This window comes from Notamacropus eugenii, chromosome 2 (assembly GCF_028372415.1).
Source record: "Notamacropus eugenii isolate mMacEug1 chromosome 2, mMacEug1.pri_v2, whole genome shotgun sequence".
Classification (NCBI taxonomy): domain Eukaryota; kingdom Metazoa; phylum Chordata; class Mammalia; order Diprotodontia; family Macropodidae; genus Notamacropus; species Notamacropus eugenii.
The window spans coordinates 129827606-129849378 of NC_092873.1; the positions used below are offsets into that span (position 1 = coordinate 129827606).

The window sequence follows — 21773 nt, forward strand, 5'->3', positions numbered from 1 at the left end:
CATTGTCTTTCTATTCCATTATCACTGTTACCTTGGACATCTCTCTTTAACCTACACATCTCAGTTTTTCCACTTCTGGAAAAGAAACAATGATCTATGTTACTGAAATACTTTGAAGCTTCAGTTGAAATTTCCCCAGAATAAAGCCACTTGACTATTTTGGTTAACTATGGTGGTGCTTTATAATATAAAGGTCTGAAGCAAAAATATAACACCTATAACTTTTTAAAAAACATTGGTAGAATTCTTTTGTTTGAAGCCACTGATCTACTTTAATGTGCCCACTAATCCATATGCTCTCAAGTCTTTAACAAGACAACTTATACATGCCCCAAGCCCATTTTCTCTTCATTTGCTAAGACAGGGCAAATAGTTTCTGGAAAGTCCATGACGAGGCATGTACGCTAAATACATAATACAGTTCTGCTCAGTGTCCCTCACTCCACCCCATGCCCCACTAATGGGTATAATCAGGAAGATTGATTTGTCCCCTTCCAAACTGACTACTAGTTGTCATAATAAATAGATTGTTGCAGATGGAGTCAGGGGGACCTGAATTTGATTCCTGACTCAGATTTCAGTATTCCTATTCTTAGCACTTAGTATAACTTAATAGCTATGTTGCCCATGAGAAGTCACTTCAACTCTTTTAGGCTTATTTTCCTCATCTGTAAAATGGGGATATTAATAGCATCTATCTTGTAGGGGAAGGTATATGAGACTTATCTGAAAGCACTTTGCAAGCCTTAGTGTACATACAAATATTAGTTATTATCACTGTGCCAAAATATGCTTAATATCTCCATTTGAGAATTCTGTAACTCAAGCAAAAAATGATGTCTTCTCATTGTGGTTTGTCTTTTCCTTCTGTGCTCCAGTGCTCTCCTGCACTCTCACTTTGAGGATTCTTAGAAATATCTAGCCACATGGACTCTGTGGTTGTAAATATATGTAAAAAAACTTTGGGAAATGGACAAAATTTGTCACAACTCGGGTGCTTCAGCATGATTGGCAGAGTATACACTCTCAGTTTGAAGGAGAAACAAATGTTCTGGTTATGAAATAAACAGATTTGAGCAAATCATTCCCTATCGAAAAGCACATTAGTAGAGAGGTTGAGGAAGGGAAGCAAAAGTTAAGCGAAAATATTTGTGGGTTACACTTTCACCTGCTTGTGCTCTGGACTGAAGAAGGATGTGCTAAGGGAAATGTTCACATTCGATGAGAAAGGGAAAGAAAAGATAGTTTTCATATGGGACTTAAGCCAGAGAGGTCTCTTATGCCCAAGAAGATCAATCAGGGTAAATGAGTTCTCCATGTGTTATTACCTAAGGGCAGAGCAAATTGAAGATGAGATCCTCCTCATTGCTGCCCGCCACCGCTGCTGTGTGCCACCCCCCCCCCCCAACTTGTTTGACCTTGCTGCATAAATATAAAAAAAATGTGTAGCATTTGATAGTCTGTTCTATTAGTCAAGCCCTCAAACTTTTAACTCTTTGAGACTGCTCAAATGCTCATAAAGTCTATTTGTGGTACAAACAACCCAGGTTCTTCCACTGATAAACTTATTGGAGCTTATTTAAATGTGGCAGTGCAGCAATCACTGACACTAATGAAATTCTCATTTGCATATAGTGGTTCCCACTGGACCCACATGCTTTCTGCCCTGTAAAAATAATCACCGCCCCTTCCCCTCATTGTAGCACTCAGGGGTGGCAGTAATAAAACTGGTTAGAAAATCAATTTAAACAGCATTTGTACTTTACAGAGGGCCCCGTGACACTTACATTGGGAAGAGTTATGCTTTTCCAAATATGTGATCCACTTTTATAAGCAACTAAAAACCTGCTGTTCCAGCCACTCTTTCCAAGGAAGAATAAATGACTCAACATCAATCTATTCTCACAATGCCTGCTACTTACAGAAAAAGTAGAAAAAACAGAAAGAAAAGAGATAACCAAAGAATAGTTGGGAAGGAAAGGCTGGTTTCTCCTAACTGCTACATATTTATGATAAATAGAATTTATTCTCTACTCTTTTAATTCATTTTTTCCTTTTTTTTTTGCCTTTTGGGCATACTTCTGTCTTGTACAAAGGAGTAATTAAAAGGCTTGAAAGCCAAAGTGCAAGCCAAATTCCAGTTTCAATGGAAAGGCTTGGGATGAAAGTTATTTAAGAAATGTGATAACCTTAGAAAAATGGAAAGGGATAATTTCTCTACTGAAAAAATATGTTCTCTTTCAATAGTGCTGGGTGACCATGCCCATGCTTCTCATGGCCCCTCTTCATGAATGAATTACTAAGTATATCCCAGTACAACATTGTTTAATGGACAAATGACTAGGAGTCAAATGACCTGGTTTTGAGTTTTAGCTCTGTCCCTAATTAGTTCTGTGATCTTGGGCAAGTCATTACCTTTCCCCTAAATTCCTTCAAAGAGTTTTGTTTATTTGTAAAATGAGGGGATTGGAGTAGATAATCTCAAACTATTCTTCTTAGTCCTAATCTTTGATACCTCCATACAAAATCCCCCCAAAACTTGTATCATTTAAAATATTATTTTTACTTAAAATTTTATTGATGCCTTTTTTCATGATAGTTTACCTCACTTCCTCATCTACCTTTCCCTTATAACAAAGAAAAATATTAAAACAGATAAAACTGTCGCCTGATAGCCTTGTCTGTAGTTCATTTCCTTCTAAGTCTGAGTCACCATGAAGCAAATGTATTTCATCATTCTGGGACCAACGCTGTCTTTTGTGATTAATCTAATTATACAACTCTTTAGTGTTATTTAAATTCACATTATTTTAGTCATATTGTATAAAATCCTCTAGGTTTTGCATTCTCTATAGCATGATCAGTTCATGCAGGTCTTCCCAGGATTCTCTGAATTTCTCATGTTTATAATTTCTTAAAATATTCCACTATATTCATAGACCACAATTTATTCTGGTATTTGGAACCACACTTTAAATTTTTCTTACTGGTCAGTTTTCCATTAGAATGGTATTATGTAAAAATGGACTTTTCATGCATTAGAATTTTATGCATATAAGTTGCATTTATGCATATAAATTCTGTAAATTTATGTCAGAAAAATCTTTGCCATGAAGCATATTCTTTGGAAATGCAACCAGTTGTTCACACCAGCAATTAAATATCATTTAAAAATGTGCTAAAAATACTTTCTTCCCCCTCCTAACTTGGAGAAGATTCATGATGATAGTATTATAGACAGAAAGCTGAAAAAGAACCACCATGTTTTATACCCTTATTTAAGAGAAGAAGAACATGAAGTCCAGAGAGATTAAGGCCAAGTAGTGTCATATATAGTGTCATTGGTTGGATCTGAACCCAGATTTCTGACTACAGTCAGGATTCTTTTCACTGTTATGACTGATCACAATAAGGCTAGTAAGTAAGGTCTCTTATTATATAACTTGATGCAGTAACCCCCTCAATATGCCCATTCTACTGGGCCAAATGCAGGTGAGAATGATCAGAAAAAAATAACAACTCTCATTGACATAGCACATCATAATTTATAAAACATTTTCTTCATGGTAACTCTGAGGCAGGTAGAAACGACAAGGCTAAAGGTAGAAAGGTAATATAATTAAGTCTAAATGCATAGAGATATACCTGAGAATGATAAGTGACAACATAATATATGCATATTTATGCAAATAATCATACAAATAATTTAACAGTACAGCAATTAGTGTTTCCAAACCAAGCAATTACTATTTTCAACACTGATGGTATCAGGGACCAAGGAAGATTGAAGTAAGATTGGTTTGGTTCCGGTAAGTAATTTTTTTAGAACCTCTAAGTTAGTCATCAGTTTTTTTCAACTTCCATGCCAAGACTGAAAACCTCATTATATTTACAGACTTTGATCACACGAACATGCCTTCTGAATGGCATTTTCCAAGGGCTAGTACCAAAGGCAGGGAGTATTATTGCAAAGATGGTTACAGCACCTGCTAAAACTGATGCGTTATCATTTAGTGACATAACCATAAATACATGAGACTAGGATGATCATCTTTAATGGGTCAAGTGAGCTTACATTAATCCCTAGGGCTCCCAAATAGTGATTCTTTCAGTGATATGTTATAGATAAATACCCTAAATGGTCTATTAGGGCAGAGAAAGAAAAGGAATATTATAAAATTACACTTTTTTTTATTCTTCCAAGTAAACGCAGAGAAACATTTCCTATTTCTCCCTTTCAGGGAACAGGATGACCCTTTTAACTTTGAAATTCTTCTGCTATTCAACTTTTATCTTTCTTCCTGTGTTTACTTAAGCTCATATAAAATGTCCTTAGTGTTCCCTGTAAGAGTGAGAAGTTTACTCTGTCAAGATTGGTCCACAATGGCTGGGGATCCATTGGAGACATTTTGCAGCAGGATACAGTCTTATTAAAAGGAAAGGTAACAAGGCTTATTAGAAAGAGAACTTGACCTGAAATTTGAACTTCAGTGTCATAGTTTACCATTTACTAGTTTGTGTGATCAAGAGCAAATCATTTCTTCTTTCAGAACTTTAGTTTCCTTACCTATCAAAGGAGAGCATTGTGTTTGATGATTTCAAAGTTTTCTTCTAAGACTCATTCTCCAGGATTGACCCTAGAGTAAACTTCTCAATCCTAAGGGAATACCAGTTACATTTTATAGGAACTTAGGTAAATTCAGAAGAAAAATGAAGGTAAAATGGTGGAAGAATTATCAAGTTAAAAGTGTGGTGAGATACTCAAATGAAGTAAAATCTTTTCTGTAGTATTTCAAAATAGTTGAGTATAGCTACCACCTGTCTAGGAGAGATAAGGGATAGTCTAGATTAGAGGCAGAGGAAGAGCTGAAAGGTCTCTGGAGGTCCCTTTAAGTTCCATGATTCTGTCTATGATGATAAAAGAGAGCAAAAATATCCCTGGGGAGTTACAGCTCATTATTGGGCTTAACTTAATAACTTAAATGCAACACCCTAATTCTTTGCTCCTTACTATAGTTACTACTGGTGTAATTTCAAATTCAATTTAAAGTTTCTTCCTCATTTTTGAACTCTGAATGAGTAAAGATCTAAATACCCTCCAAACCCATGATAAACTCCATTCTATGTCTCCCGATAAAGCCTAAAAAACTTTGACATGAGATAATAGGAAGAGGAGGTTGGAAGTAAAGCAAGGAAAGTAAATGGTTTCAAGAAGTGCACGTGGGCCAAGGAGGTCACAAATATTAAATTTTGGAAAATATTTTCTTTTTGGTGGATGGGAAAATATATTTTTTTCTTGGCAGTCTACTATGGATCTATAGATTTCTCTCAATACTGAAACAGCATTAATTGAGTTGGATTATTTCATCTTAATTATTTGATTAACATAAGTACACCCATCTGGTGCTCTAACCCATAGAAGACTGCAGTGGTAAAGATTGATTGCTATGATGATAGTTAGAGACACCGAAAACATGCTCATGCATGTGAGCTATTACCTTTCACCATGTGCCCAAAGCAACAAACCTCCAGTATGTTCATCTGTGTTTCATTCCTGCTGAGATAAAGCATAACTCCAGAATAATGTCTTAATCACTAGCTACCATTGTGCTAGGGACATCAATATTGAAGTGCAATAATTGTAGGTGGTATTTGCCAAATCTGATGCTTATGTTTAATTATTGTTTAGCCTACTTTAAAACATATGCTACAGATATGAGAAGGTAATCTAAATACCAGCCACCTAATTTGCTAACCTGGCTATGCCTTTCATGAGACAGCTTGTTCAAAGTCAAAAGAGGTTTGGACCCTTAAAGTTACTTCTCTGTAGTGAATTCCTCAATGAAATTCCCTCACATACAATTTAGGTTTCTTCAAAATGAACAACCACAGGGGTTTGGGACTTCTAGCACAGATTTACGGTGAAATGAAAAAGGATTGGCCATTGTCCAGAAACGGGATGCTGCTAAGAGCAGCAGGATGATATTTGTCCAATAACGCTGTTGAAGTATTACTTTCCCTCACTACTTTTTCAATGTGTAAAATGTATTTTTTGAAGGAGATTACCCACATAATCATTCTATGGGGCAGCAGCAAGAAAATCTGAATTGCACCAACCTAGCTAAAGCTGCTAGGGAAGGATGTGTTATAAACATCCATCATAGGCTGGATTTCATTTTGGTCACTGTGTGCTGGGTCAGCCAAAAGTCTGGGATTATCCTAATGTTACAAAAAATGTTTGCATCATTTTCTAGTATAAAGGATAATTAGGCACACAAATTATACTTTATAGAAACATCAGGCTCTCTTATATGAAGACAGACAGCCACAGAGAAGCACAAAGAAAAGGAGGATATCATTATGTGATTCTATTATTTTGAAATGCAAGAGAAGAATCATAAGGTTAGAAAGAAATATAGCCAGTCGTCTTGTCTATTCCCCTTGCCTCCAGGCAGTCTGTGCATAAAACCAGACCATTTAGATGAGTATGCTATTTTTAAAGATTGCTATGGAAGGAGATTCCATAACTATGCTGGAAACATGTTCCCATGGCTAAAAACTCTGATAATAAGATTCTTCCTCACATTCAGATTGAATATCTCTACTCTGTTTATCTCTCTCTCATTGTCTTTTCCTTTCATATGGATACACAACATGTGTGTGTATGTGTTTGTGTGTGTGTGTGTGTGAGAGAGACACACACACATAGAGAAAGAATGACAGAGAGAGAGAGAGACAGAAAGACAGAGTCAGGTCATATACAAACATAGAGAGAATTCTCAAAGTTATAAATAGTTGAATGAATGACTTTTCAAAAGTTTGTTTTTCTGTTAAGTGTTTGGAATTTGGATTTCATTTTCCTAGAAACAATGCCCTCAATAGTGGTCATGTTCCCAAATTACACCATAAAAGCTCATTTAGCCTATAATGTAGCTGAACTATAGAATTAGCATTACAATAGGAACTAATCACCATTTACAATGGTTTCTATGAAAAATTTGTTCTGAGTTTCAACTTGAGACTCAAAGAAAATGTTTCATCCAGTTCCAGAAATGAAAGGGAACAGGAAATAGCTATTACCCAAAATCCCCTTTTCATCTCTTGATGTCCTTAGAACTACCCTGGTCTCTCGAGAGTATAGCAGAATAGAATGTAGTGCGATTCCCTTTTTTAAAATAGTATTTTTCTTCCTCATTTACATGTAAAAACAATTTTCAACATTAGCTTTTTAAAATTTTGAATTTCAAATTCTCTCCCTTCCTTCCTCCCTGAGATGGGAAGCAATCTGATATAGGTTATATATGTTTACTCATGCAAAACATATGACCATATTTGTTATTTTGTGGAAGAAAACTCAAATCCCATACCTCCCCAAAGAAAGTGAAAAATAGAATGCTTCGTTTGCATTCAGACTCCATACATTCTTTCTTTGGAGGCAGATAACATTTTTTATCATGAGTCCTTTGGGATTGTCTTGAATTATTGTATTGCTAAGAAAAGCTAAGTCATTCATAGTTTTTCATTGTACAATCTTGCTATTACTTTGTACAATGTTCTTCTGGTTTTGCTCATTTCACTGTGCATCAGTTCAAGCAAGTCTTTCAAGGTTTTTCTGAAATCATCCTGCTCATCATTTCTTACAGCACAATAATATTCCATTTCAATCATATACCACAACTTGCTTAGCCAGTTGATAGGCCATGGGATTCCCTTTTGCTTCACATTTCTTCTTTTCTCATTTCTTTTTTTTTGTTTACCATTCCCTGCATCTCAGCTTCCAAATATTAAAAATGGCTTATGTTATATCTAAGGTCCTTTCTAGATTAAACGTTCTATTATTTTTTCCCCTTGTGATTCTGTATTTGGACAAATGCAGCAACACTGGTTTGGCTAGGAGGTAACAGATTTTTTTTTACCATAAAAATTCAGGAAATAGTAGATCAAGGAAGGAGGGATTATAATCTGAATCAATGAAGAAAGTAAACACACTGGCAAAATAATGTCTTTTTAAGAGTGTTCTACCATTTTATCATGTATAAGCTATCAATGACCACTGTGGTTCCCTTTTTGTCACTTTTAGGTAATGTTAAATAACTCATTACCAAAAGGTTCACCACTTGGTGACAATTTTCATCTTTTTGGTCACAGAAACTTGTAGAATCTATTTATAAGGACTAGACATATTACAATATACACCAACACAGAAGAAATCAGAAATTATTAAAATTCTGTGTGCAAAATGAAGATCTTTCAATTTCATAGATAAATAGATCTAACTAATTTAATTACCAAATGCATGTTTCCTACTTTGAGGAGCTCTCCCACTCCCTTTCACATAGGCAAATAGTCTTTCTTAAAAAAAAAAAAAAAAGCTAATCTTATTCCAATTAGAGATCTCTGAGAGAGCTGTAACAAACTGTAGGATGACAGCAGGTAGGGTGGGCAAAGAACAATTCCTATTATAGATCGTCAATGTTAGAGGCTTACAAAAATGTTAATTTGTGCAGAAATATAGACATCCACCAGGTACAAGACTTATAACTGAAATCAGGGCAGAAGTCCATTTCCTTTTTCCAATTGCCTTAATGAGATACAAAAGCAGAGTTCCTCCCTAGAGTCCCCCAGTTTGCCTCAATTAATAATTTCACATCATTAGCATCTTAATCATCAATTATGATCAAGAATGGTAGTGGAAACCAGGTCACAGTTATTAAGCAAATAATTGATTGTATCTTTTTATAAAAATAACCATATTCAAGAACATTATGTTCAGTGTTATAATTCATATCACTTTTTTTGTTTAAAAGTTCTTAATAACTTCGTAAGCTTTTCCTTTTCCAGAATAGGTCACTTTTATAGGCATTATTTTACAAATGAGGAAATCAAGGTGCAGATTTCATCACAGGCATGAATTTAGGAAGAGATCAAAACTCTGGCTTTTTACCTTTTGTTTTCTTCAAAAATTGTAGGTAATATCAGAATTTCATGTAGAATTCTTACAACTTTTGAAGAGAACCCTGAACTTGTACTTAAGAGATATGAGTTCAAGTCTTAACTCTGGTACTCCTTAGGTGTGTTACCATGGATAAGTCATTGAATTTCTGTTTCTTCTAGTTTCCTCAGCCGTAAAATGTTAAAAAGTAACATTTGTGATACCCATTTCATATGGGAAAAGCATTTTATATACTAAAATGCTACAAAGCTATGAAATCATTTGATTTTTTGCTTTATTTCTTTTATAATTTTTTTCTATTCCAGATTCCAGTTATTTTTTCTATCATTCTCCTTCCTTTCTGTTTCATCTTTCCTTCTCTTTGCTCCTACTTTTCCTCCCTCCTCAGCCCTCCTCAGGAAGCTAGGTAGAGCAGTGAACAGAATGTAGGACCTGGAGGGAGGAAGACTCATCTCTACCTGAGTTCAAATCTGGCTTTAGACACTAGTTATGTGATGCTGGGCAAGTCACTTAAGCCTTTTTGTCTCAGTTTCTTCATCTGTAAAACAAGCTGGAGAAGGAAAGGCAAAATACTCTAGCATCTTTGTCAAGAAAATCCCCAAAAGGGGTCATGAAGAATCAGATTCCTCTTTTCCTTCCCTTTCTTTTCCCTTGTTCATTTTTCCCCTTCATCTTTTTTGCTATTCCCTCTCGCTTGCTTTTTCTCTGTCTTTCACGCTTTCCCTTTTCTCCAGTTTCCTCTTCCTTCCTTTCTCAGCTTTGTTCTTTCACCTGTCTTCCTTTCCCCCCTCATATCCATCAACCTTGCTTTTTATCCAATCCTTCCATTTTTTTAAATTGTCTTTTCTCCTCCTTATCCACAGCGCTCCATGTATATTGATGTTTACTTTCACAAAATCATTAGTTATTTGATGGCTTGGTCCTTGGAGATACTGAGGTGGATTAATTAAGATATTTAAGAAAACAATTGGACATTTCCTGTGAGATTTAGCCAATTTTTAAAACTTGATTTAAATTATTTCAAATATATTTATCAAATGTGTTGGCTTTTAATCTGATACTATTTGCTGCTCTGTAGTAGAAACTTCTCAGAGGACTGAAGCAATGTGGGAATCCTTTTATGCAACACCCAAGATGAGAATTCTTTATAGTCAATTCTCTTACAGCATTCTAGTGGAACAGAAAGTCATTTTAATTAAGATCTCCTTAAGCTTGCAGGCATGATGAACTTTTCTCTAAAGAGGGAAGGAAAAAATAGGATTTTCCAGGGAGAGCAAGAAATAGACACAAAAGAGCGAGGTTTCTTGTAAGGTGTATTTTTTTCCTGCCCCCTAATCTCACAGCTCTAATCTGATTGCTTTTGTGAAGTAGCAGGAAGAAAAAAAATACACATTCAGGTCTCTCCAAAGTAGAAGCCTCTGGGTGAACCTCAACTCAGCTTCGACTGAAACTGCTGCCGTGAGACATAGTTGCCTAATTATTTTCTGCAGTGTGAGTCTGGGAATATATCCTTTCACTTGAGCAACGTGATATAAATCTCTCTGGGTAAACAAGCATTCCTCCATACTTTCAACAGAGTGCCTTGAACAGATAGATGTCGGTTGCTTTCTTGTGTTTTACTGAGCTGACAATGCTGGGAAGTGATTATTTGTAGGGTAGAAGTTAGAAATGAGAAAATTTGTGTTTACCTGGTACAGGTGCCACCATTCTGGCATGGGTGATAGTTGCATACAGGTACGTTGCAGTTCTCAATATTCTTTCCACTTAGTGCTTCATCGATGATGAAAAGTTCTTTGTTGTCCACTTGGAGTTCTCGAATGCAGCCTCTATATCCATGAATTTGTCCCATCTTCTCGTGGACCTTAACTTTTGCTGGGATGTGGCCAAGAAATATTGATCCAAAATGAATCTATGGAAAATGTGATTGACAAAAACTTAATTATAAGCTCTCTTTAGACTAAGTGTGAAGGGCACAGGACTCAATGCTATGTCATGGCAAGCTCTAAAATGCATTCTCTGTTAATGAAATGATTTTGCTGTTAATGAACCAGTATTTATGAAGCATCTGCTTCATGCCAGACACTGCTAAGTTCTAGGAACACAAATATAAACAGTGAGACTGTTCCATCCTCAAGGAGCTTATTTGTAATAAAGGGACAAAGTATAGAAGAGAAAAGAATTTTGGCTTAGAAGTCACTGGGTCTGCAAGTTGAGACAAAGGGCATTGGGTGGTCATTCTTTCCATTAGCAATGTTGTACTGATTTAATTATTAGTCCCATCATGACAGCAAGAGGGAAGTAGTTTGTGTTTATATGGAGGGGTGTTTATGGGGAGGGGAGAGAAAGGATAGCATGTAGAAAGTTCTGTGAACGATTGGATAAGTTGTATAACATGGTTTAAGGATAGCTAGTTATAGTGAGTTGAAGTGAGTTTTCACTCACTCATCCAAGAATCAGGAGTAGATTCTTAGGTAGGTTCCTAAGGGCTAAATGGATTAATTCCCTTGGGGTATGAGATAGCAGGGAGCAAGTCTCTGCAGGTCTGGATCCAGAGGGTTGCTGTTCCTGCTGGGGAGAAGAGGACGACAGCAGGACGTATGGCACGATAGCCATGCTGGACAGGTCTTGGTGTCTGAGAGGATGTCTACATTTTTATTTTGTCTTCCCAACTACATTTTAAGTTTCTTGAAGACCAGGGATGATGCCGTATACTTCTGTATACTCCTCAAGGCTTCTGGCAATGTCAAACATTCAATGCAGGCACTCACCTTCATATAAACACTTGCTATTTAAAATCTGCAAATTATGAATATATAGTGAGAATAATCAAATTGCTATTCTAAAATACTAATAATATTAATACCTCTACTAGCACCAACAAAACAGTGGGATGACCCAGAATTATACAGTGCTGTAAGGTTTTCAAAATCCTTTCTTCACAATTCTGTGAGCTATTTAACAGAAATATTGCTACCTCTATTCTATATATGAGGAAACTAAAGTTTTTGAAGGTTAAGTGACTTGGTTATGATCATACAGCTACTAAGTATCTAAGAAAGAATACCAAGTGAGGTCTCCTTACTCCAAGTTAAATACTCTACCCACTATGCCATAATGCTTCATAATTTCTCCATAAATATTTCTAATGAGATCTCACATTATATATGACTTTATGGTCTACCAAGTTTTTCATATTCCACAGCAGCTGTTATAATTTCTTTCATTGTCTTAACCTTTTGTCTTTCTCTTTCAATTGCTGTTTGAAGGTTCCCCCCCCCCCATTTTTTCTTTTTCCATCCCACAGGGTTTTTTGCTTCCTTTAATCAGGTGATATGATGTCCAAATCTTCTAACTTTTGTACCAATTAAATATCAATGTCATTTTCCAATGCCTTTTCACAGATTTTTAATATTTTTGCCAAGTTACTTTCCCCATGATTCTTGAGAGTATGAATAAAAAGTGACCCCTTTCTTTCTCTTGCTTTTATTGTGGCAATGATCACAGCATGTACTGTTCTACTTGTCTTAAAATGTTTGCAGAGAACATGATATTCACGGTGGTTATGGCACTTTTTAAAAATTGCTCCATTTTGGTCTGTTTTATATAATAGTTGGATTTATGTTATCAAACCTCCAATGGGAAAACTTTGTTTTGTTTGAACTTTGCATGAAGATACGATTCATATGAGTGGTAGGAGTAGTAACCCAACCCACTTTCCATGTTGTCTAATAATTAATTATCTTAACATGTTGCACTTTCCTGCCTCAGTCAAGGTTTTTCTATTATTTGCGTACATAAAGAAAGACTCAGAACCATGACATGCAAGCAGGTCTCATGGCAATTTTCTCCAACAAAACGAAGTATGGATGATTAATTTTTAATATTCTGCCAGGCTAAGAAGATAAAGAATAAATTGGAGATAACACAGTGTTGAAAAAGAATGAAAGGACACAATGCCCAGAAAGGGAAATGCAAAGTGAGTTGATGCATGAGCATATGATTAGAAAGTCACAGTGACCAAGTTATGATTGCAATACTCTAGGAACAAACACTATAAGTTGAGTAGGTGATTCCTTTCATCCTCGGTAGGGACAGCACCCTTTCCCAAGGGAAAATATTTCCCCCATGGTTTCCTAATGTTAGCAATACCTAGACTACCACTGACTTTCCAGTGATGTCAATCTCTGTAGAAATACCACAGACAAGAAAGACTTAGGGTCCTAATGCCACAAAATCATGGCGGGGGGGGGAAGTGGAGAGTGATGTAAAGTAAGGGCATGCCAGCCAAGTGCCTCTCCCTCATGCCTGGAATAGACTATTTTCCTTAACTCTGCTTCATCGAGTTCTTCTATCTTTCCACTCAACCAATATCTTCCCTTGAAGCCTATTCTGATTACATCAATTATTAGTATCTTCCCTTCCAAACCACACTATATTTAGCTACTTTGTGTCTATCTTTTGTGTCTATAGTTAGATACATGTGTATTTATTATATATTTATACTTAATATATGTTTATATGTACTTGTCTCCCCCGTTAGAATGTAAGCTCATTCAGGGTAGAGATTATTTCATTCTTTAATTTGTATCCCCAATTCCTAGCATAGTGAATACACATAGCAGGCTGCAATATAGTAGGTACTTAATAATGCTTATTGACTGATAGATGTGAATTGGGATCTCTGTGTTAACCTTGAGCAGCGATGGCAAGGTAGGAAACCTGAATATTGCCTCCTATTGGAGGTAGGGTGCTATTTGCAAAGGTGCTCATTCTAAATGCATTGGGACCCAGTACCCCAGAAAGGTTCCTCAATGAAAACCATAGTAAATAAAAACATACTGTTTTAGCCATCTACGCTGGAAAAATAGGAGTGGAAAAACTAAAATTTCCCCTATCAGGACATACAACTAGAGAGGCCTTCTGCCGAATTAATCCAATAATATGTGCATCTTGGACAAATATTTTTGGTGGATAATAAGTTTGGTCCAGAATTCAGTAGTAGAATGAGACCATGCTGAACTGCATTTGGGAAATTACAAAGAGGATTTTTTTTAGATTTCAAGCTGCTTGCCACAACAAATATTAACACTAATATTAATCCAGTAATTAAAATGGCTAAAATCCCAAAATGTCAGAATTTGAGGAGACTTATAGTTAGAAATACTCAGCCTCATCCCTCAAACAAAAAAAAAGCAATAAAAAGAATGATGTCATATTTAAGAGGTTGCAACTTGTTAACAGGGATGACTTGCACAGAAATGTCATAAGGGAAAATATTGAGGATATGTATGATAAGAAAAGGAAGCATGAAGATCACACATAGAGAAGGAAAGAAAATAAATGTAAAAATAGCTCAAATGGGTCATTGGAACCTCTAAGAATCAGAAAGACAACACAAAAGGAAAGACCTTCAGCTTACTGGTCAGATGGAAAAGAATCTTAGAGGAGGGAAGGCTTCAAGAGGTTTCAGTTTATAGACAGAGGCAGTACACTTAATGATGAATTCATAAATCTTTAAAAGTATCTCTCTCTCTCTCTCTCTCTCTCTCTCTCTCTCTCTTTCTCTCTCTCTCTCGCCTGCCTGCCTATCCTACTTATTCATCTCTCATCCCACCAAACTGAATAGGAACTTTATGTTGTGGAGCACAGGCAGAGGCACAAATCTCTACTCCATTTGCTACAAACTCAAATGAATGAAGAAAAGAAAGAGGACATTTTGTCTTCATCAATAGACCATGTCATTAGGATCACAGAAGAATTTGGAGTTATATTGAATATCTAGGTTGTCAGTAGGCAATGAGAGTCTCAGAATAATTATGTATGTTTCACACACATGTTCCAAAGTTCATACTTTATATTTATCAATAATGTCATGGTACAATAACTAAAACATATATAATAAGTCTGACATGTCTGGCTTTAACATCTGTTGGTTTGTCTGGTCCAGGGACTATCTCAGCAGATCAAGTTCCCAAGAGTACATCAGACTGACAACCTCTAGCACTGACAACCAAGTGGCAGTGCCACTTGGGAGAAATATATTCATACAAGGGTTAATTCCAGAACCTTTTAGGCTAGAATCAGTCTTACACAAATGTAAACAACTAAGTGTGCCCCACGACTGAGGAGAAACAATGACATTATCTTTGTGCTTAACTTTGTCTTGGTGGCTGTCCCAGTCATGGTTCCACATCTGAGGAGAAGGACCAATCACAGCCTGAGTGTCCAGATAAATAATTCCTTTAACATGAGCATTTCCAATAATTTTCATTTAAAAACAGGCCCCAAGATGATAAAAAACAATCTAGCAAAGTAAAAGCTGCTCACAAGGAGATTAAAAGTAACTGGCAAAGAAGTGACCTGGGGTCTCTGAAGCTCCCCACTTAAATTTTAAAAGTGCTTCTAACATCTGCTTTGCCAAAGGGAACACATGAGTACTTAGGTTAGTTTATTGAGGAAAAATGAACTCAAACTGTTCCAGGTCTGCTGATGGATTTTGGTTTATAACTGCCCCAGTAGATATTGTGGAAGTTCAGGGAATAACTCACTCTTCCCCAATTCCACTATTGTCCTGACACACAACAGTGCCTTTTTTTGAAGAAAGGACTTCTGGGGTTGAGAAACCAGAAAATTCTAGAATGTCAGGGACTTTAGGCCATGTTAATAAAGTTTAGCTCTGCGTTTAATATTGGGAGGCATAAGCAATTCTTAATTAAGGTATAGTATATATTGTTTTAGAGAGACCTGGGGCCAGGAAGTTTTAGGTCAAGGAAAAAATGAAGCCTGAGGATATTATCTAGCTGAAGGAATCTGCTCTAGGTCTTAAGGAATTTGGCACCTGGGGCAAAGAGTCTCCAGTCCTGGTTAGAAAGGTTTAAGCAAGCCTAGGGTGAAGAACCCTTTATATATAAAAAAAGAGCTTAACACCTGCCACACCACTCCCAGCCTTGTTGTAGTTCTTATGGCTAAGGTGAGAACAGGCACTTTTCTAAAAGTGACATTTTTTAAAAGGCCTTGGTTTTGAACTAAAAAAGCATGACAGATCCCATGAGGGAGTCATGAAATTCAGTTGAGGACAAAAGTTGGAAACAGAAAAAAGTTCCATAGCCCTGTGTCCAGTGGGGCTGGACCTGGCAGTACCTAGCAGGGTAGCTTCCACTCAAGCAGCACTGATGGAAAGAAGTGTCCAGAATATACTACTCTTCTGGCAAACAACATCTTGAAGAACTTTGTCTGTCCAAGAAAGAGCATCTGGTGAAGACCAATAGCCATCAGGCCAGTGGGAGCAGCACCTTGATACCACTAGAGAATATCAGAGTCCCAGAACTAGGTTTCCTATGTGTGGACCTTTCCATAAGTGTGCTCTTGTTTTATTTGTGCCCCTCCATATATATTATTTGTGTCTGCTTACTTTTCCCATGTCTGCTGCATGTATTTATAGGAGAGTTATGTCCCAGGATTATGGCACAAAGGCTTTGTTGGTACAGTTCTTAAAATATTATTTTATCAAATACTTTTATTTATTTATTTATTTGCTAATCCTGTCATCTGGTTGACTACTGAAGCTTAATATATTGGTAGAGGCTTATAAGCTAAAAGGTATGGGCTCACATAATACTCTGAACCTGAGAAAACCTGTTCAGGAACCTGTTCTGAAAGTTTTGGCTACTCCCAGGTGCTACAATTAGAATGTCTTTTCCTTTCACTTTCTTTTCCTCTCTGAACCTCACTTTCATGATCTGCTCAAAATGGCTTATTTTGCTGTTTCCCAAACTGAACCTTTCCATCTCTCACTTTTGAGGCTCTACCCACACTGTTTCCCATTTCCCCGAATGCACTCCCTTTTCACTGTTTGTTTGCTTCAAGTCTCATCTGTTCTATCACTTATGGGAAACCTTTCCTCAAATCCTTTGTAGTTAATATTTATCCCCTCAGCCTCAGTCTCAAATTATCAAGTAAATACTTAGCTGTTTGTTTGTTTTATCCCCCAGAAGAATATAAGTTCCTTGAGGGTAGGTATTTTTGTTTTGTTTTTGTTACATGTTGCATTCCCAGGACCTAATGTGGTGGTTTGCACCATGTTGTTCAATTGTGTCTGACTCTTCATGACCCTATGGACCAATGGGTGCTTAATAAAATGCTTCTTGCATTATTCTGGATTGGAATGGGAGGATAATATTTATACTACCTACTTTATAAGCTTGTTGTGAGAAAAGCACTTCGTCTCTTTAAAGTGTTGTGTAACTGGGACTCTGGAGATTTAGCACAGATTTCCATTGGGCTGCGGAATGGTATGGACAGACGGATTTTCGAGTGGGATCTTTCAAACTATAACAGTTCTACTTTCTTTCATCCACCAATATTCTTTTAATCAGTATCGGTTGGATTAGGTGCTAAGAGCCTACTAGATGCTAGGTACTAGGGATATAAATACCATGAATGAAACAATTCCTTCTATGTCAGTCATTTTTAGCTCTTCCAATAAATTATTAAGTGAGCTCTTTTATCATTTAAGATAGGATTCATTACTCAAGACATCTTAGAATTAAACATGAAGTGGAGGTTGAGCAAGCTCAAGACTGCTATCTTACTTTCACCTAGGAATTTTTGTTTCTTTATGTATTTGTAAAACACTTAGAACAGCAATACCTCACTGCCTTGACAAGTGTGCTGTTTTAGCACAAAACTAATATAGAATGAAAGCAGATCCTCTTTTTCTGTCAGTGTCAGGCAGATCTGAGAGTTGCCTGTGCGTATGCATGATATACTTAAAGGTGCTGGAAAAAAAAAAACCCCAAACAAACAAAAACAGCAATCTTCAGAAAATGAGGATAGATAGGTATGGTATCTCTTCTTGACCTGAAAGTCCAAGCTTAAGTAGAGCCCTGGGGAAGGGTTGGGGAAATGGCTAGGGAACGGCCTCAAAAAAAGCAGCTGTCATGGATGACACAGATAGATAATCATTAAAATGGTTGACTGGCTCTATCCCTAGACTCTCAATTAGCCAAGACCTGCCTTTTGTGTGCATAATCATTTGAAATGAGACAGGTCTTTCAAATAAGTCTTTTCTAATAGCCTCTTAGGAATCAGACTACAGAGGATCTAGCCTGACATATGGATATCATCTTACAGGATAAAAGCGCAGAGGGCAAATATGGACATACAGGGGAAATCACTGGAATAATGAAAAATCTAAGTGATATAACAGAGGGAAAAAGACTCCATATCTGATAAAAGTTAAATAATATAAAGTGAACACACTATCTCCCCCTTCTGAGTTTCTCTTTAAATCAAAGTCATACCTTCTTTTTTTCCTAGCTGTTTTGGAATAATGTATTATGATATGCAAAAACTCTTGAAAGATAGGAGCAAGAAGATGCTGTTAATATTCATTCAATAATAAAAAAGTAGTAGAAAACCTTGGGTCACAGTTGTAGCATCTTAGAATGTTCAAGATCCAAGGGAATAAGGTCGGTAGCATTTCAGTCTTTTCTAGCAAGGGAAGGAATGGTTATTTGCACAGAACACAAGGGCCAATGGGAAGAAGTTAAAACAGTTTCCTTGTCACAATGTCACTCAGCTCTTTTTCCATTTGATGAGATAGAGCTTTGGGCACTTTTATATCAGTTTTTGTATCAGTATTTGACAAAATCGGACAAAGTGAGTTTGTGACTTTCGCTTAGGAGATAGTTGACCTGAAAGACTCAGGAGATAATAGAGGACAAGGCAGATCACGGGAAGGTCAGTCAAGTTAGAGCAGTTAAAACAAAAGAGTTAATTCAACAATAACAACAATAAATACTAAGTTCCTATGATGTGGCAGGCATTATGTTGTATGCAAGTGATACAAAAATAAAACAATCTCTATTCTCAAGCATTGTAGGTGGGGGAAAGCATACACAAATAAGCAAATACAAATTATGTATGAAATACACAAAAGTAACTTAATGGAGCAAGGTATTAACAAGTAAACAGGTAAAAGAATCAGGAAAAGTTCATTGTAGGAAGTGGTAGTTGAGCTGTCTTGAAGGGACCTAAGGATCCTAAGAGGTAAAGGTAAGAAGGGAGAACAATCCAGACATGGGAGATATCTTGAGTAAGTCATCAATTTGGAGGACAGCTTATCTTCTGTAGGATGCAGTAAGAAATTATTTAGCCAGAATGTAGAAGACTTGAGGATAAGTAACACATAATTGGCCTGGATAAATAGACTGAAAGCTATTTCTCAAGGGCTTTAAATGCCAAACAGAAAAGTGTGCATTTTTATCTTACAGGCAACAGATATCCACTAAAATTTGTTGAGAAGGGCTTTTGGTCAGATCTATCCTTTAGGAAGATTATTTTGGCAGCTGTGTGGAGAAAGGATTGGAGAGAGACAAAATTAATTAGGAAGACCAAACAGAAGGCTGTTACAAACAGAATATTTCTAAGAAGAGTTCAAAGGCTAGGCTTGATCTTAGCTGGGAGCTCTTTACCTTCTAATGAACCCTGACTAAGAAGATCTTCACAGTCACTGGCTGAGACGATGGCAAAAGTTGAAGGACAGATTAATTGTATTGCCTGTGACTGCTTAATGAGAGGAGTACTACATCCCTCTCTACATAGGAGAAGCACCTTCAGTACCTGGATAGCAGATTAACAGGTGGTCCTGAAAATAATAGTTTTGGTGGTCACTATAGCTGAAGGGCAGTAGGATGAAAGAGCTGTAATTCCTCTTCTATCTGGGCAAGACTTAATAGTCATGCCATTATACAGTAGATTTTGGAGGTGGCTAAAAGGGTTGGAGTTATGGCCTTCCTCCATGGGGGAGAGACTTAATATCAGAGCATGCTAGGTGCATGGAGGACAGGATGTTAAACAATACTGAATACAATTGGATGCTTGAAGATAATCTGGAACAAAAAACTGTAATACCTGGCAGAATTTCCAGAGGGAAATGGCAAGACAGAAGCACCCTGAGAAAAGCAACTGCAACCCAATGGAGGAAAACAAAACTTATTAGAGAGGAGGTTCAATAGAAAGCATAAATGATTTCAATAGAAGTCATTTCCAGGGTCATGAGTTTCCCTTTCACACAAGTATAGTCTTTCATATCGGTGCCCTGGACATAGTTTCTTTTATGTGTGTTTTCCTTAGTGGTGATTATTATCCAAGCCAACTTTTCCCACTAAAATTACAAATGTATTTGTGGAGAGTGAGCTCAAGATTTATGGAAGGAATGTTCTGTTTTTGCTCTGTGTGTGTCTGTGTTTATATATGTATATATATGCATGTATATACAATTGTCTTATTTTTTAAACTCAGTTTGTTATTTGGCTGCCTCACAGAGTTAAACACCTAGGTGTCAACTCATGAGAGCTTCAGTTTGGAGAGACTCTTGATACACATTTTGGCTTTCAAATAGCTTAAGAATCATTCCTTCAGTATCCTCCAAATTGTACTCCTTCCAGCAAGGACCTCTGTGTACTTGGTCTGGTTCAATTATTCTTTCCAGCTTTTTATTTAGTGCCATTTCTGTTTCTTCAAGCAGCACATTTTGTATTTTGATGTCAGACTGTAATGCTAGCAAATCTACTGTCATTGATAGAGAAAAGAGTTTGTTCCATGTCTTTTTAGATCTTTTCTACTTTTTCATTTTAGGATTATTTTTCTTCCAATATCATCCTTAAATTGTTTGAGCTAAAATTATCTTCATAGTGTTTTTTTTTCTTAATGAACACAGCAGTATGACCAAGTTTCCCACAAAATGATGTCTCCTGTGGCCATTAGATGCATGATGAAACCAATTCTGCAGGATCTTTATCTCTTTCTGGGGAGAGTATGATAACCATGCTTCCATCTAACTGTCACTTCCTTATATCTTCTGGTTTCATTCTTGCTGAGAAGACCGATTGATTCGATTCTCCTGGAAGCATATTGATGTGCTATGTGCTATTATCATATGTGCTGCTATTATCATATGAATTTGTGAATGAAACATTTTAAATGAATTCATGATTAGTGGATTACTTATATTTTGTGATTATGAAAAGCAGAGGGTGAGAGGAAATGACATTTATTACATACAAGACACTGTGCTAAGCACTTTATCATTTGATCTTTATAACAACCCTGGGGGTAGCTGCTATTATTATCAATCCTATTTTTTAAGAGTTGAGAAAACTGAGGCAAACATTAGTTAAATGACTTGCCAGGTGAAATGTAACTATCTGAAGTAAAATTTGAACTTGGGTCTACCTGATTCCAGTCCCAAAACTCTATCCACTCTATCCACCTAGCTGCCTCTGAAAGACACAAAACATGTAACCAAACTTTGCTAAGTAGATAGTCATTCTTATATGACTGCTCTAAGGGAGTTGCAAAAATAATTTCAAAAATCATTCTTCAGGATGCCCTAATTAAAAGTTCCTTATTAATACAGTGTAAGCTCTGGGGCTCATTCTAACAAACCCTACTTTGACTGGCAGAGAGATATCCTTTAGGATTCTATAAGCAGCCATAAGGTATTAGAAGTCCTTCTAATGCTAATGTAATGCTCACAAGCCCCCATCAGTGTGTTTCTTCTTCTAATGATTATAAATTAAAAACAATTACACAGCCAGAATAAGATTTAGAAAAGAACATTTTTCTAAAGGGAGAGAGTAAGGTTAGCTTGTACAAAACATCCTTTCCTGCAAAATGGGGGTACAATTTCTCATAAATATATAGAGAGTCTAGAGGAAAATGTGCTTAAACAGAGACCACATATCACAAGGGGATACTTAAAGATCCTTGTTTCTGGAAGTCCATTGCAAATCTCCATGTAGCACTCATGAATTTT

The 21773-nt window shown here is 36.5% G+C and overlaps 1 protein-coding gene across 1 annotated transcript in view; it reads right to left on the bottom strand.

Annotated features, from left to right (window-relative positions):
* The window catches only part of EYS (eyes shut homolog), a 435270-nt gene that overhangs the window by 265048 nt on the left and 148449 nt on the right, over positions 1-21773 (bottom strand). The window contains exon 5 of the mRNA XM_072642558.1: positions 10642-10862. Within this exon, the coding sequence (XP_072498659.1) occupies positions 10642-10862 (221 nt within the window). The remainder of the gene's footprint in view (positions 1-10641; positions 10863-21773) is intronic.